This window comes from Nilaparvata lugens, chromosome 14 (assembly GCF_014356525.2).
Source record: "Nilaparvata lugens isolate BPH chromosome 14, ASM1435652v1, whole genome shotgun sequence".
NCBI classification, from domain to species: Eukaryota; Metazoa; Arthropoda; class Insecta; order Hemiptera; family Delphacidae; genus Nilaparvata; species Nilaparvata lugens.
Window position 1 is genome coordinate 13,965,594 of NC_052517.1, and position 19,013 is coordinate 13,984,606.

The 19,013-nt window shown below is 33.7% G+C and overlaps 1 protein-coding gene across 1 annotated transcript in view; it reads left to right on the forward strand.

Annotated features, from left to right (window-relative positions):
* Positions 1–19,013, forward strand: part of LOC111058836 (rho guanine nucleotide exchange factor 10-like) — a 92,944-nt gene that overhangs the window by 55,413 nt on the left and 18,518 nt on the right. The window contains exons 4-7 of the mRNA XM_039441179.1: positions 10,161–10,263; positions 12,419–12,599; positions 14,521–14,682; positions 16,158–16,440. Of these exons, the coding sequence (XP_039297113.1) occupies positions 10,161–10,263; positions 12,419–12,599; positions 14,521–14,682; positions 16,158–16,440 (729 nt within the window). The remainder of the gene's footprint in view (positions 1–10,160; positions 10,264–12,418; positions 12,600–14,520; positions 14,683–16,157; positions 16,441–19,013) is intronic.

The window sequence follows — 19,013 nt, forward strand, 5'->3', positions numbered from 1 at the left end:
AAAAGGTTTAAGTTGAATTCTGTAGTATCAGGCTTTCTATCTGATTCTACAATGGTGGAAACCAGTCAAAATAAGTAGTACCTTATCATATTTACTTAGTGCTCTAGTGTCAGTTCTCAATCAAAGAACCACTATACTAGGTAGTATACTACATTTTATGACTGTGTAATTGGGTCATATGATTGTAACTGTTTCAGTCATGTTGTTTGTTGATTTCTTCAAATTATTTTAATCAATTTTAAACCAGTCAAAAAATTGTTTCCCCCCCATTTTTCTCTCAATTTGTCAAAGGCATTCGATCACATCTAACATTAATCTCAATTTATTGAGCTAGGAACTATGAACAATTATAGAATCTATATGCCTCTCACATCTTTTCATACAGTAATAGCACAATTCAGCATAGTAGACCGCATTTCCTTCCCAAATAAAATCGAATACAGTTGGTGTTCTCCAAGGTTGAATATTAGGTCCACTTCTATTCTTCATCTCCACCTTATTACTGATTGTATTAGTGCCCGTTGCACAGAAGCTGGTTAAATTTTAACCATGATTAATTCCACGAGAACCAATTGGAGAAACCTATTTTTCGGAAAAGCCTTATCTGATTGGTTCTTGTAAAATAAATCAGGATTAAAATTCAACCGGCATTTGTGCAACCGGGCCTCAGAGTTTCTCTCCATCTACTGTAACTTTCTCTTCTTCATTTATCAAGTTCCTTCCCATCCTCTTCCTTCTTTATCTCTTATTCTATACGAGGGTAAAGTGTAAGAGAGGTTCAACTGCGCCCTAACTTCGCCCTCTTAGGTCAAAGAAAAGGCAGTCATTTCTATTCTTCTGATCTTTCTATCCATCTATTAACCAATATTCTGTCACTATTTCTCTGTAAATAGCCGACTCCATTTAGCTTGACAAAGACCCACACTACAGTCTTGATCTGAAAGAAACGCCAGTTTCACAAAAACAAACCAGTGACAATGGAGACTTTCATGGTCAATAGATTTCCTAACAGTTTGAGTACATGACTAACGAAGCCCCTATAGCCTATCATGTTGTGTTTTTTATAATACTGGCCAATTTATGGCTTTTTAAAGACCTTCAGTCTCTGTTGGAGTATTCTCAGTAGTATAGTGAGGTCCACGTTATAATGGCAGTGGAGGAAGATACGATAACAACGTTGCCGATCCTCCGTCTTGTCAATGACTTCTATAGACGGTGGTAGCTGATGCAGGTTTATTGATGTAATATCAAATGTTCATTCTTGTTTAAATTAATCGATTATATTTTATTAAGCAAGAAATAATACAGTTGTGTTGTGAGTGATGTTGTGGTACTTTTCCATAATGAAAACACAAAAACAAACAGCTGAAGATGTGGCTGGTAAAGCCACGAAACCTGGTTCTGTATATAAATAATTTATAATAATAAAAAGTGGTTGACAATTTCAAATTTGTGTTTTCATCAAGAAATAATATTTCTCAATAATTTCATAATAAATTTTAATGATTACGATAAAATAGTTTGTTAATGTATTATTAATTATACATTGTTAATAGACAATCTGGCATCAGAGCAAAGCGAGAAAGAGAGCGCTATCCGCTTTGTTGAATGATAGACAAGGATAGCAATACCATTGCTAATCAAAGCAAGCATTGAAGAAAGATAGGAAAACAACGTTGCCGATCCTCACTCTTGTCAATGCCTTCTATAGACGGTAGCTGATACAGGTTTATTCATGTTATATTAAATGTTCATTCCAGTTTAAAATAATCAATTATATTTTATTAAGCAAGAAATTTTTTTTTTCAATAATTTCATAATTAAGATGAAATATTTTGTTAATCAATTATTATTTCTACATTGTTAAAAGTCGATCTAGCAACAGAGCAAAGCGAGAAAGAGATAGCGCTATCCGCTTTGTTGAATGATAGACAAGGATAGCAATACCACTGCTAAACAAACACTGCCATTATAACGTGGACCTCACTATAGTGAACAGAGAAGTGTCATTATTATTGGGTGATGTGTATTGTCGGTTAGTGTCTTTATCTAGGGTAATTTAGTGCCGGCACTAGATGTTTTCACACTAAACAATAGCAGTCGGCTGTCAGCCTCTGTGTTCTGTCTGTCTGTCAATGGATATTAGCCTTCAAATAATTGGAGAAGGAGAGGAAGAGAGAGAGAGTTAGAGAATTGATGGATTGTCAGGTGTAGATAATCAATTTTCAGGACCTAATTTCCTTTCCCACTTATTCCAGCAGCCTGGTATGGTATTCTTGAAGAAGGAGGAGAATGAGAAGAAGAAAGAGAAGAAGAAGAAGAAAGAGAAGAAGAAGAAGAAAGAGAAGAAGAAGAAGAAGAAGAAGAAGAAGGACGAGAAGGAGAAGAAGAAAAGACAGTGACTCATCTTCCAATAAATTCCGACTTCATTTGTCATTCTTGAGCATTACTTCTCTTTTCTTTGCTACAGATATTCTTACTTCTCTCCCTCTTCCACTTATTTTCTCTCTCCTCTTTCTAGAATATAAACTACAGAAGTTGTATACAAGTTTATATTATGTTGTGTTCGTGTTAACATTTCAGGGACTGTAAATGAATGCTACTTCTTTGTTGATCTTTTAGCGAATTTATTTCTTGAACGTGCTATTTTTGTTATCTAAACAATTGTAGGGATATTTAAAACTTGCATTTTGAAGATAAGTTTTTACTGAATACAGCAGCTCTGTAGTCTGTTTCACGATCTCATAGATTTCCTAAAAGTCTGGGTACATGACTCAACCAAGGTCCATACATTTTTGTGAGATTGTCCCATCAATGATTTTTTTAAAGACCTTCAGTCTCTGTTGGAGTATTCTCAGTAGTATAGTGAGGTCCACGTTATAATGGCAGTGGAGGAAGATACGATAACAACGTTGCCGATCCTCACTCTTGTCAATGCCTTCTATAGACGGTAGCTGATACAGGTTTATTCATGTTATATTAAATGTTCATTCCAGTTTAAAATAATCAATTATATTTTATTAAGCAAGAAATAATACAGTTGTGTTGTGAGTGATGTTGTGGTACTTTTCCATAATGAAAACACAAAAACAAACAGCTGAAGATGTGGCTGGTAAAGCCACGAAACCTGGTTCTGTATATAAATAATTTATAATAATAAAAAGTGGTTGACAATTTCAAATTTGTGTTTTCATCAAGAAATAATATTTCTCAATAATTTCATAATAAATTTTAATGATTACGATAAAATAGTTTGTTAATGTATTATTAATTATACATTGTTAATAGACAATCTGGCATCAGAGCAAAGCGAGAAAGAGAGCGCTATCCGCTTTGTTGAATGATAGACAAGGATAGCAATACCATTGCTAATCAAAGCAAGCATTGAAGAAAGATAGGAAAACAACGTTGCCGATCCTCACTCTTGTCAATGCCTTCTATAGACGGTAGCTGATACAGGTTTATTCATGTTATATTAAATGTTCATTCCAGTTTAAAATAATCAATTATATTTTATTAAGCAAGAAATTTTTTTTTCAATAATTTCATAATTAAGATGAAATATTTTGTTAATCAATTATTATTTCTACATTGTTAAAAGTCGATCTAGCAACAGAGCAAAGCGAGAAAGAGATAGCGCTATCCGCTTTGTTGAATGATAGACAAGGATAGCAATACCACTGCTAAACAAACACTGCCATTATAACGTGGACCTCACTATAGTGAACAGAGAAGTGTCATTATTATTGGGTGATGTGTATTGTCGGTTAGTGTCTTTATTTAGGGTAATTTAGTGCCGGCACTAGATGTTTTCACACTTATTCCAGCAGCCTGGTATGGTATTCTTGAAGAAGGAGGAGAATGAGAAGAAGAAAGAGAAGAAGAAGAAGAAAGAGAAGAAGAAGAAGAAAGAGAAGAAGAAGAAGAAGAAGAAGAAGAAGAAGGACGAGAAGGAGAAGAAGAAAAGACAGTGACTCATCTTCCAATAAATTCCGACTTCATTTGTCATTCTTGAGCATTACTTCTCTTTTCTTTGCTACAGATATTCTTACTTCTCTCCCTCTTCCACTTATTTTCTCTCTCCTCTTTCTAGAATATAAACTACAGAAGTTGTATACAAGTTTATATTATGTTGTGTTCGTGTTAACATTTCAGGGACTGTAATGAATGCTACTTTTTTGTTTATCTTTAGCGAATTTATTTCTTGAACGTGCTATTTTTGTTATCCAAACAATTGTAGGGATGCTTAAAACTTGCATTTTGAAGATTAGTTTCTACTGAATACAGCAGTTCTTTAGTCTGTTTCATGATTTCATAGATTTCCTAAAAGTCTGGGTACATGACTCAACCATGGTCTTATTATTTTTTTATGAGATTGTCTCATCAATGATTTCTTTAAAATTCGTGATAAGACTGCTGAAAAAACTATTATAATGTTTTGTTCTTTATCATATTGGCCAATTAATGATTTTTTTAAATTCTGATAAGAAACCAAAAATCTATCAACGATTTGACGACCTCTAGATTCACTGAAATTTGGGCGTGCTAGAACGTCAAATTAAATAATTTCCTACAGTTACCTTGAAAAGTGACCATTCCTGCACTTATTACAAAACGCAAAGAATCACTTTTCCGCTCTAGTGCGCAAAGTATTACTTGGTGTACTCTTGCAGCCATCCCAATCAGCTGTTGACATTGTTGGCGTGTATTTTGAATGCGAATTTGTTCTATCTATATTTTTTTCTGATTTTCAAATAAATAAAAATGAGAACTCATTAAATTATACATTTTTAATATTATTAATTATTCATTATTTCAAATAATATTTTTTCATTTATAAATTGATTGGTTGAAAAATTATTTAGAAATTAAGATTTACTCAAAATTTCAAATTAATTGGATTAATTCAATTTTTAATTTGAATAAATTATCGATTATTAATTTTCAATTGGATTATCAAGTTTAAAATAAATTAAAGTTGTTATTAATAACAAAATTAAACAGACAAACATTTGATGGATTTCAGTCATCATTTTACCCATAATCAACCACTTTTCATATTCAATGGTAACTGTAGGAAAAATTTAATGTGAAATATGTGCGCAAAGTTCCTCTGCTACACTCAAGAAACCATTCCGCCCTAGCCGTTTCTTTCGATGCAGCAAAGTGTCACTTTGCGCACTAGTTGTACAAATAACTATTGTGAGATTGACTCATCAATATTTTTTTCTTTTAATTCATGATAAGACCGCTGAAACCAAAAATCTATCAATCTTTCTGCGTTGACTACCTCTAGATTTTTTTTCAATTGGGCGTGCTAGAACGTCAAATTAAAATTAATTTTTGTGTCTGAGAACATTTTTTGTGAGGAATCTACCCCACTATACAATATCCAAAATCGGGGTAGTCTACAAGTAGGTAAAGCCAAAATATTTTCGAAGTCTTGGTTGAATTGACTTCATATTGTAGATACCCTAAAACCTATAATCGCAAATAATTTATTAACTTGTATTATTCTCTTTTATATTATTAGGTTTTATATCGATTTTTGTTCATACGATATTTTGCCGTACTTATGAATTCTATCAGATTAAACGGAACTTGACAAACATCATCTGTTTGAAATCATCTGTTTAATCAGGACCTCCTAAATACCGGACCTGCGTCTGTGTGAAAATCTTGGTAGAATGGCGCCGATATATGGTGGAGTATCAACTCAGCTTCATACAACAACATGCTACAATGAGTAGGCCTATGGACAGTTTTAATTGAACATGCCTAGAAATTGTTGTGTCCCTGGGTGTAAATCGAACTATATTATAGAAAAACACCCTTAGTGACAATATTTACTTTTCCCAAAGATAAAGAGCCAAGGAAAAAGTGGACAAGGTGTAGAAAGATTCTAAAATCACCAATAATTCGGCTGTGTGTATCAATCATTTTAGAGCATCAGACATTATAAAAGAAGACTAGTTTTTGTGTAAAGATGGTTCTTATGTGACTGTTCCAAGAAAAAAGTAAAACTATGTGATGGTGCCTTCCCTACAATTTTTCCCATTCAACCTTCTTACAACACAATTAAATCGTGTGTAAAGGTATTGGGCAATATATTTCTGTACAATTACTGCAACATGAAGAATAATAATCAGTTGCCCAAGCAAGCAAAGTCGCAAAAATTGAGAACATTGAATTCTTAAGCTAGAATAAAATAACGATAATTTTATAAGCTATGTGCATTGAATTCACGTGCATGAGAATGCTCTTGAATGCTATGTGCATGAGAATAAATAAAGTCCAGTTACACTATCAAATGATTACTTTTTAATAAACCTTAATTTATTAAATTATTTAGATTAAATTAATTACACTAAACCTTATTTAAATTCTCAAAAATGATTTTGAACAGTAATAAGTTATTAGAGAGAGCTGGAACCTAGCTGATGGCAGTAAGTTAGTCACCAACCATGGCGGCCATCTTGTCTGTATGCTCAGGTCCTGGTTTAATCGAATAGAATTTATAAGTACGGCAAAATATCGTACGAACAAAAATCGATGCGTGTGTAGCTATAGTGAGGTCCACGTTATAATGGCAGTGTTTGATTAGCAATGGTATTGCTATCCTTGTCTATCATTCAACAAAGCGGATAGCGCTATCTCTTTCCCGCTTTGCTCTGTTGCCAGATCGTCTTTCAACAATGTAGAATTAATAATTAATCAACAAAATATTTCATCTTGATTATGAAAATTTATTATTAAATTATTGAGAAATATAATTTCTTGCTTAATAAAATATAATTGATTATTTTAAACGAGAATGAACAGTTCATATTACATCAATAAACCTGTATCAGCTACCGGCTATTGAAGGCATTGACAAGACAGAGGTTTGGCAACGTTTTTCTCCACTGCCATTAAAACGTGGACCTAACTGTAGCCTAACCCGTACTCCACAAGGATCCAATTAAAAACTTGACAAACTGAAAACATGACGTAGTAAAATTTTGAGGAATTGAAAATAGGACTATAATCATTCTTTGTAATTTTAGAATATATAGGCAAAATGTGAAGTTAATGAGTTGAGTATTTGAGACGTGATGATGGTCATTCGTGAATTTCCTATCCCCTAAATGTATAAGCCAGTTCTTTCCTTTATTATACAGAGTGAGTCATATGTATGGGAACCCCTCAATAAATTATTGGAGACTGTTGTCGATATCATACTGTAACATCAGGATAAGTTATTGGTCAAATAACCTACCTTTTGAAGTACGAATGAATTTCAACCCCTCATGAAGGGGTGACTTAGGGGTTGTAACTCGAATATTTTAAATGTAAGCACCCATTGTGTGGTACATAATTTTAAAAGCCTTTTTAAAACAAGAAAGATGGCATCGATAAAAGTATTCTATGATACTTGTATCCAAAATGGCGGCTGATTGAAGTTTGAGTTTTTAAAGAAATAATTGATAAAGTTCAATTAGCCATCATTTTGGATAAAAGTATCATAGAACATTTTTATTGATGTCATCTTTCTCGTTTTGAAAAGGCTTTAAAATGATGTATCACACAATGGGTGTTTACATTTAAAATAACCGAGTTACAACCCCTAAGTCACCCCTTATGATATTCAGTTCTACGTCAAAAGTTAGAGTATTTAACCAATAACTTATCCTGAAAGTTGAAGTATTATATCTGAAACATTCTCCAATCTACTGAGGGTTCCCATACATTTGACTCACTCTTTCATTATTCTTCCTTTCTCCTTTTAGGTCTTCTCTCCCATATTTCTCAGTATTCTCTTCTCGTTTCTATACTCTTTTTTATTGTTTAAGATCATTTTCACCCACACATTTCTCCTTCCATACATTTTCATCTCATTTGGCAACAAGAATGATGTCACTAGCTCTCAAATAACTTTCTTTATCTTCCTCTCTCTCTCACTCCATCTTCCTCTCTCACGCTCTCTCTCTCCCTTTCAATTTCTTTCAATCCCTCTCTCTCTCTCTTTCCTCCTCCTCCTCCTCCTCCTCCTCCTCCTCCTACTACTACTACGTCTTCAATTTCTCCCAACTTCTTTTAATAACTTTCTTACACATACCGAATTCCCAAAGACCTCTCTAGTCATTCAGTTTGTTTATTTCAGATTTCCATTCACAATGTTCATTTACATCTGCATTTTCTCCACGAAATTTGTTGCTAATTCTGCATTTATTTGTGAAATTTATCAGGTTTTGTCGAATTTGAAAGTGTGTTCTAAGTTTATTTTCAACTCTATGGAGTTGCAGTGTTGTGGAACAAATGTATTGACTTGATATTTAGCATTTTTGCTACAATAGTTTTAAATACTGCGCAGTTGAAAAGTTTCGAGGTTTTTGTTCAAGTTGCATTTTTTAAAATGGTATTGGAAAGGATGCGTAGAAGAAGTGAGATACTGTGATTTTTTAATGTTTTTTGTGATTTCATTTTTTTGTAATTAATTCGAGTGTTTATTATTCTCTGTTTTTCTATGAAATCTGAATTTTTCATTTGTGTTTGGAATATATCTCAGAAAAGATGATCAATTTAGAGAAGAATTTGATTTTTTATGATATCTTCAATTCTGAATAATCTGAATTGTAATTCGTTTTTATGATTGACATCTCAGAAAAGATATTCAGAAAAAGAACAGATATGATATTCCAATATTTTCAATTACAAATGGAAATTACTGAGATATTGCAATTATTCAAATGCTAATGAATTAATAATTATTATTAAACGAAAATCCAAATTAAATGCTGTAAATCACCCCGAAGACTTCTGATACTGCAAATATTGACAACATGGTAAACAGCTGGATGGAAAGTTAGAACGTCCATTCCCTGGCTGACAAATAATTTTTGAATAGTAGCGCTAATCGAATTCCCATCTAGCTGTTTACCCTGTTGCCAATATTTGCATTAGCAGAAGTCTGAGGTGATTTACAGCATTTGACTTGAATTTTTGTTTATTGACGGCTTAAATTATATATTCAGGCGGTGGGACCTTCCCGCAAGGGACTTCCCACCAACAAAAGCCATACAAATTTACTTTCGTTCAATAATTACATATTCAACTACATTAATATCATTGGATTTTGGAAATTTGTGTCTTTTAATCTTAAAATTTCTTCTGAATTTTGTATACTTTCTTAGATTTCTGATGGAATTTGTATTATTTCTTTATGGAAACTGTTTTACCATCATTTTATTTCTCTAAGAATTAGTTCTTAATTTATTTTTCCTCCACCTACTGTCTAAAGTACTTACTTTACTCCCTGAAACCTAATACTAAAGTGTCACTTTTTCGCTCTCGGTAGTAAAAAACAGAAAAACTCCCTAGGGAGTAAAAGTGACTCCATTTAAATAACATGGGGAGCATCTCTATTTTGAAACTTACATTGTAATAGGTTAGAAAGGTCTAAGCTCAGATGAGAAAGCATAAAGAGGTGTCTGTCATTGAGTCAACTGAATTCAATACCACAACCAAAACTTTGATCAACTCATGAAATATATGTTTGTATGATAATTCTTGATATTAGTAGACGATAAAAATTTATACAATTTTTAAAATATTTCATTCTATTCAAAATACCAGCCAGCAAATATTTTTGATCTGCAATTGAAATCTGAACCGCGTGATCTGGAGTCAGCCATTTTTGGTAGCTGCTCAGCTGATATAATTGTTACAACTTTTGCCGATAGATAGCGCAATCGGCTGTTCCAATCAGACGACCGGTTTTTAGGTTTTATATTTTAGGTTATGTTGTTAGGAAACATTGTCACCAATAATTAAGTTATTAAAATGATTGTATTTGCAGTTTCTATAAGAAAATGTAGATGGAGGAAAAATATTGTGTACATCACGAGTGAAAAATACTTTTTCTCCCTCAGGAAAATTGTTGCCCTCGGCTTCGCCTCGGGCTTCAAACTTCTCCCACAGGGAGAAAAAGTCGTACTTTTCACTCTAGATATACAAATAACTATTTCTCCCTCAAGAAAATTGTTGCCCTCGGCTTCGCCTCGGGCTTCAAACTTTTCCCACAGGGAGAAAAAGTCGTACTTTTCACTCTAGATATACAAATAACTATTTATGACTACTGTTTATATTTTTCAAATTAATTTTTAATTTTATTTTCACAGATGAACCCCATTGTACGTCATGGGAAGAGTGTGCACATGAACAGACTATAAACAGAAGTTCAGGATCTGATCAAGAACTTTCTTCTGGAGATGAGAGTCTCAAGTGAGTTATTGAGAAACTATCTTAATGAAAATCTTTGAAAAATATCTTTTCAAATAGCAGTGGAAATGTCGGGCTTTCAAGTAATAATAAAATCGCTACCAGCGAAAGTTACATTTATTACATTACATTTATTACATTCCTTAATCACAACATCAAATTAATGATTGGGAGAGAATCAACAGGATAAACCCAAAACTGTTCCTCTCCCTAATTTTGATAAAAATAGTCCAAATGAGGTTATGAAAACACTTTCATAAAGATCACAAAAATTTACAGTCCAAATATACATTATACTAAAAATTTTGTATCTCGGTTGATCAGAAAGATGAAACAAATTATTATTACACTTGGAAATGCATTAATAAATTGAAAAATATTAAAAAACTTGATAAATTTGAAGCCAGAAAAATCACAAAATGTTAGCTTTCAGGTTTTGCACCTTGCTTTTGGAAACTTCTTACTTGTGACATTTCTCAGATTATTTCGATTTGTACCTATACTATCAAGTTACCAAAATTAGGGAAAAAATTCTCAATTTTGTTTAAAAATCATTTTTACTTTTTGAAATAAGAACGCCCGAAGTTGAAATCTTTGGGGTGATTCATTTCCGAATTGATAGCAAATAAATTAATGGAATCTTGAGGATAAATTTTCTCAGTCTCAGATATGACATTTCTCAGAATACCAATTCCAAGGAGATTTATTCCCATATTGAAAATAATAACCTAATATAAGTTATTTTGATTGATTGATTGATTGATTGAGTACATTATTTATGTAGATTACAATATATACTGTCTTATACACTTATATACAATAGCTTACAATACAGCAAAATTATAGATGAATTTACATGATATAGACTAAGAAAATAATTATTGAACTGTATATGATATGAGAAAGCAATTTGTAATATAATAACTAAAGATAATAATTATATTGTTATGCATCTACATAAATTGGCAAAGCTTTGGACATATCAATGTCCATTCTTCGGAAAGAATATTAAAAATATCCTCCCCACTAACTCTCCACCAAAAAAAAGATCATTTGAGTCATTTTCTGAAACTGAAATAATATGTTTCGCTAGGATAGATATTCTGGGAAATCAAATAGCTGTAATTGAGTAGTCAAACTTTGCATTGACGTGTGTACAGAAGTACAGAAGCCCAGTTTAGAATTTTCTACCAACTTCTATCACTTGTAGAATCCAAGTGATCTTTGTAAATATTTTTTGTGTAGCTCGAAATTTCAAATTCCTCATGACAATCTCACATGATACACTTACTTAATAACATTTTCTAGATTCAATTCTCAATTTTCAAATATAGAAAATTACTGGTACCCTTGTTATATTTTTATTTGATTTTGATAGTATAATGCTTGTTTTATCTTTACCAACTTTCAAGTAGCCTCACTACTATCCCGGGTGATCCAAAAAGGACTTCATAACTTTGAAAATTCATATAAATCTTTTTAAACAAGTTACGGAGCTCGTTTTGGTGTTGCTTTCAAGGAAAACACTCCAAGTTTTGACTCGCCTAATCCGCTAGTGCCTGGTCGCACCGCACAAACGCTAGCGGCAGTTACGTTAAAGATGGCTGCCTTCACTGGACCCGAGCGTGCTAGCTGTGAGTTTTGGTTTGAAGAATCGAAGGCTGCGACAACAGTTGAGCGTATTTTTCGTCCCAATCACACTTAAGATCCTCCTAGTAGGCCTACAATTTATGAGTGACATACACGTTTTGTAGAAACAGGGTGTTCAGTAGAACATACAAAATCCTCAGGTCGTCCAAGCACATCTGACGTCGTTAAGTGAAATCGACTATGGATGGGATGTCTGCAGGATAACCAACTAAGTTACATAGATCATATTCAGTTGAAGGTGAAGAAACTTGAAATGTTTTCCTGTAAAACAACACAAACCCAGCTCTGTACCTTGTTTTGTATAAATTTTCAAAGTTGTAAATTCCTTTTTCTATCACCAGGTACTTCATTCTCAATTTTTGATTATAGAAAATGATCAGTATTCATTCTTGTTATTGAATATTAAAGTAGCCTTTCTAAAATACTTTATTAGATAGATGCCTATTGAATGATACAATAGTCTTACTCCGTGACATTTTTTTATTCAAGTCTGGATTTTTTTTTGCAGGAGCGGAGACCGTTACAAACCCCGCTCGGCCCTGTGGCGACGTGCCTCCCCCGACCCCCTGGCACAACCCTCCACCCCCCAACCCCCGGGCCGACTCTCCAGGTGGTTCTCCATTCGACGGGGTTCCCAGTCGGACGACAGTAAGAGTGGAAGCACCTCCAAGATGCCTCTACTGCCCGAGGTCAGTGAAAGGCCCGCCGCAAAGTAGACGCACGCTAATCCACAGAAAGAAACCCACGCCGTGGGATGTTTTGTAAACCATTGCTAGGCTTCTCCAGACATCTGTGTAATGATAATTGACCGAGCGAAGTAAGGTCTAAGATTCAAGTCGACGGTTTGGCATTTCTCTGAATGTTTAAATGTTCATATGTTTTTATGTTGCGCATTTACGGCGAAAAGCGGTAATAGATTTTCATGAAATTTGACAGGTATGTTCCTTTTTAAATTGCGCGTCGACGTATATACAAGGTTTTTGAAAATTTCGCATTTCAAGGATAATATAAAAGGAAAAAAGAGCCTTCTTCATACGCCAATATTACCGTAAAAATCAGACTATAGAATTATTCATCATAAATCAGCTGTCTAGTGGACTATAATACTACCCGTTCAAAAACATCAAACATCTTGAAAATGTATCTTTCCATCAACGTTGTAGACAGTTGCAGCCAGACCTGATAACAGCGCTCACATTCACATTCCGGGACGACACGTCACGGTATGATAGGACAGAAAAATTGAAAAATTGATAGGAAATAATTGATAAATTATTTATTAATTTTTGAGAAAACATAACAACAGGTCAATGTAACTTACTGAGCGCGAGGTCTACTGTTCACATAGCTACTAGTAATACATGCAATGAATGATTCACTTGGCAGCTGATTGATTATGAATAGTTCTATAGCAATGGTTTACAAAACATCCCACGGCGTGGGTTGCTTTTCGTGGATTAGCGTGGGTCTACTTTGTGGTGGGCCTAATATTTGCTTCTAAAACAGTACAGATTGAGCATAAATTATTGAACACATTTCATAGGTAAATAAGAAAATTGCAGTTAAGGGCCGGTTTCTGAGCTTGGGATTTAGCTAAGTTTAAACCGAAAACGGCTCCAACGATTTTAATCAAATTTATACCTAAAATAGTCATTGATAAGCTCTATCAGCTGCCATAAGTCCCATATCTGTAAAAATTTCAAGACCTCCAACCCCATCTATGCAAAGTTTGATTTTAGATTCCCAATTATCTGGCTTTAGATACAATTTAAACAAAAAAATTCAAGTCAAAAAGATTGAGCATGAAAATCTCTAATGTTCAGTAACATTTTTACCTAAAATTGAAAATAAGCTTGAATTTCAATTTTTTCAACCCCTTCTATGGTGTTTGATTTTAGATTCTCAATTATCTGGCTTCAGATACAATTTAAACAAGAAATTCCTAGTGGAAAAGATTGAGCATGAAAGTCTCTACAATCAATGTTCAGTAACATTTTCACCTAAAATTGAAAATAGGCTTCAACTTTAAACAGCTGGAGTCAGAAAATTGGCTTTCCAAAACGGGACGTAGTCGCAGTCCACGTTTAAATTAAATTTCGAAAAACTAGAAAATTGAACACAAAATAAAATGAAGAGAAAATAGTGTAAAGTTTCAGCTATTTTGAACTATTTAGGAATGTGCCATTTCGTCAAGGAAAAAGTTCCCAATATTTTAGAAATGAGAAAATGAAAACTGCGACTACTGTCATAAAAACTGCGATTTCCTTGAAAATGACTGTCGGCTTCCTATACACACTACATTTTCTATGTTAAAAATAAACTATTATTATTATTATTATTGTTATTACTGTTTATTATTATTTTCTATGTTGAAGTGAAGAACTTTGTTGTTGAGAGGTCCGAAATTCGTTGAATAAATGTAAATTAAGCTGTCAGAATTGTAAAATGTTATGGGAAAAGGTGGAAATTCGTTGTGTAGAGCATTTTGTTAAGTGGAGGTTCGTTATAGAGAGGTTCGACTGTATGTATGGTGTTCGGCTGTTACACCTTTTATGGGACACGCTGTATAACAAATTGAATATGATGTAATGGTTATTTATTTTGTTTTAGGTTGAAGAGGAGACAGGCCTAACCCATCGTCGGCTAGCTGCCCCCTCCCTTCCCCCAGCACCTCACAACCTGTCCGCCCAGGAGCTGAAGCGACGTCACATTGTTGCCGCCATTGTGCAGTCAGAGAACAACTACTTGGCATCTCTACACCGACTTGTTTATGTCAGTATAAACACTCAGATAGTCTGTTAAAAATGTTGGTTTATGTATGTAACTGTCATTCATTAGTGAGGAAGGTTGTATATGGATCAATTATTACAAGCAAGATTGAAAGAGTTTATTTATTACATTCCACAATCACAATATCAAATGAATGATTGGTAGAGAATCAACAGGATAAACCCAAAACAGTTTCTCTCCATCATTCTGATAGAAATAGTCCAAATGAGGTTATGGAAACACTTTTATAAAGATCACAAAAATTTACAGTCCAAATCCTATTATATTGAGCTAGCAATTTCTGTATATATTTATATGGTTATGTGGTTATCTGGTTATATGGGTATATATTTATGATCAACGGATCTCAAAAACGGCTCTAACGATTTTCACGAAATTTGGAACATAGTAGGTTTATGATATAAAAATTCGATTGCACTAGGTCTCATCCCTGGAAAAACTCGCTGAACGACATTAAAAGGATAATTCATCCTTGGCTGAAACAGCTAAGACTTTCGTCGTCTGTGGATAGTAAAAAGTGAGCGAGTGATTCTGTGGAAAATCAAAATATCGCATCCCCGAAATTCATAAGATGACGTATAGCCAGCTGTGAAATATAAAACCCGATCATTTTAGAGAATTGTGTTCTGTTTATCAATAAATAAAAATAACGAGCGAAGCTCGGTGCCCCTATATTATACTTATACTAGAAATTTTGTATCTGGGTTGATCAGAAAGATGAAACAAGTGTTTATTACACTTGAAAATGCATTAATAAATTGAAAAATATTAGAAAACTTGATAAATTTTAAGCCAGAAAAATTATAAAAACATTCACTGATATTGTGGGTTCTCGTTTATGTCAGTAAAAACACTCAAATATAGCAGCAAAATCAGTATTTATATCATAAATAAAAATTGAATATGTTGTTGGTTTGTGGATTAAAATGGTTATTTGGTTGTAGGGAAGACAGCTTATTTAGGTTTAGTATCAAAAGTTATGAAGTTCATTGATCGAAGTAGGCTAGCTTCCCCCGCGAAGCTAGTGTTTGCGCGTTCTCTCACTATTGTCCTTCCCTCCGCGAAGTCAGTTTAGGCACAACATGCTAAACAGCGTTACATTGACGCGGAGATATTTGAAAAACAATGATTTGTATTTCTAAACTTATACATAAGTACATTTCATTTTTATTCAAAGCATATGAAAATATCATGTTTCTTTCATTTAATCCAATAAAAAAGTAGTGCAATATCAAAACTTGACTTTTTTCTCTCCATTGGCCATTAAAAAAAAAACTCCGATTATCCGAATGGGTCCCGGTCCCCATTTATTCGGATAATTGGAGTTCTACTGTATTAAAGGAGTTTTGTTTTTCCTCAGCATCTCTAACCTCCAAACCAGGGTCTATTCATACAATTAGAAATCACATGATAGCAAATGATAGAGTTTTAATTGGAGTTTTTTTCTGTTTTCGTAGGACTACAAAAAGGCGCTAGAGGACCACACACCGCAGATTCTGAGCGCGTCTAAGATATCGACGATTTTCCACCGACTGCCCGAGATCCTGCAGTGCCACACGCTGTTCCGCATCGCGCTGGCCGAAGCGGTGGCCAACTGGGATCGCGACCATCGCATCGGTGACGTGTTTGTGGCGTCGTTCAGCAAGGCAATTGTGCTCGACATCTACAGAGTTCCTGCCCCACAATCCAAGCGTGGTAAATTGTTACAGCTCCAACTATCCGAGCTCTCATTGCTCGATTGAATTTTGTAGTCTGCTTGCTTCTCTCCGCTTGCGCTGGTAGCTTGTTTACCATAGCATAGCCATAGAATACATAACCAACAAACTTATGTTTATAACCATTCGTTAAATGAGTTATACTCTATAGAAAGTTTGAGAGTAATGGAATGAAAGAAATGCACACTTTTCTAGACGGTAAGTTTGTAAAACAGCCTTTCTTCATTCACGCAGCTAGTAAACGACACATTTTGGTGTAAATCAACTTTATACGTGCGCGCCAACAGCTTGAACCAACGATTTTGAAATGGCGTTCCATGGGAACATTTTGCACTAGTCACGTTATGGAACAATTTACGATTGGAACTGGAACAATCTACTGTTCACAGAACGTACACATTATTTAACGAAAATCCATATTACATGCTGTAAATCACCCCGAAGACTTCTGGTACTCCATATATTGACAACAGGGTGAACAGCTAGATGGAAATTCGATGAGTGCTACTATACAAAAATTATTTGTCAGCCTGGGAACAAAATAAATAAATAATAAAATTCCCGGGTTGAAAAATAATATTGTATTATATTATTAATAATTTTGTATAGTAGCGCTAATCGAATTTCCATCTAGCTGTTTATTCTGTTATCAATATTTGCAGTAGCAGAAGTCTTCGGGGTGATTTACAGCATTTAATTTGAATTTTCATTTATTAATAATTATTCAACTATAGTTTGTTAGCCTTGTCCTCAGCCAGTAGGCCTATGCATATTATAATTTCAACCATAACGACAATAGGCAAAGGCTCGATTGGTAATAGTTATCTAACCTGAATCATTGACCTATTTTAAGAAATTAGTTTCCACTCTTCATTGTACTTGATTACTTTATTCGATTTAGGAATGGTTGTCCAATTTGAATAACGCTTATATGTAGATCCTGATATATTCCAATATGCAAACTATGTTAACTCCGCTACTGTGATGCAGCACTCCGAACAATATAATAACTAATCACAAAACTTTAGGAGATACTCCAACATAATACTATATTGTAATTATCTTTAAGGCTGTGCAAAGGCTAAAAATAAACTTTCTACTGGTGATATTTTTCATAGTTTTTCGATTTGTATATCATCAAGCTATCAAAATGGAAAAGTTTTCTCAGGAAAACATTTTTTTCCGGTCATAACTTTTTGAGATATGAGCGCCTGAAGTTCAAATTTTTGGGACAGAACATTTAGAATTCGGTAAGAAATAAATCTATGAGATTTAGTGGATAAATGGTATTTATGATACCACTCCATGGTATTGATGATTGAATAAATCAAAATTTCCTGAAAATATCATTTTTTGAGAAAGTTATTCAATTTACCAAAAAAGACCAAAAATTGAGAAAGTTATTCAATTTACCAAAAAAGACCAAAAATAACTTTTTTGAGTTATTTTTGGTCATTTTTAGTAAATTGGATAACTTTCTCAAAAATTAACATTTTCTAAACATTTTTGTTTAATTAAATGAACAATACCATGACGAATTTATCCTCTGGATCTCATGTATTTATCTCTTATTGAATTTGAAATGCTCTGTCCCAAATATTTGAACTTTATTATAATATATAATAATATTCAAAAAGCAATAATCGGGGAAAAATGTTTTTCTGAGAAAACGTTTTTATTTTGATAGCTTGATGATATACAAATCGAAAAACTTTGGAAAATATCACCAGTAGAAAGTTTATTTTTAGCTTTTGTACAGCCTTAATAAAAAACCCACGACATCATGCTCTGTTCATGAAAAATTAAACTATTCATGATTTATATTTCTTTATATTTATTTCCAATTTTGTAATTGTATGTAAGAATAATATTAAGTCAGAATTCTGCAGGATTTTTTACTTACCAGTTGAAATAATTATAGATAAGAATTCTTTCCACATACACGGACCAATAGTCTATGTGGGGAAATAAAGGGTGTTTGAAAAGAACTACCTAGTTTTGATGTGTCATAGAATCTGTAAAAAGTGATATACACTATTCTAGTTTGTGTTGTTTAATTCAGCAATTGTCCAAGTTTTGTCCCCCTGCAGTTAGCAGACCTGCTTGACCTTGAGACGGCGCCAGGGAACAGTTCCCTCAGTTGAGTGCGGGCTTTCCGGGAAGGTGGATAGGGAGAGCTGGCCCAATTGCTTGCCACCACTAAGCCCGGACTTTAACCCTCTGCACTTTTTATTTCGGGGACACATGAAAAATGTTGTGTACAGTGAAAAAATCGGAGACAAACCATTTACGGGAAAGAATCGTCACGGCGGTTGGGACAGTTACACCTGATATGTTGGTGAATACATGGCGAGAACATGTCGTCTCGACGTGTGCAGGGCAACAAATGGATCCCATGTTGAAGTGTACTGATGTGAAACAAAACTTGAAGGTTATCTCTTTAGAATAGAATATTGAATAGAGACTTGAATATCTCTTTTGAAGTCTCTTTCATTGTATATAGCCTACTTGTAGTTTTCCGTCAATTTACACATTAAATTTATACCTAAAACTAGGGAGTTCTTTTTCAACACTATGTATTTATTTCCTGATATTATG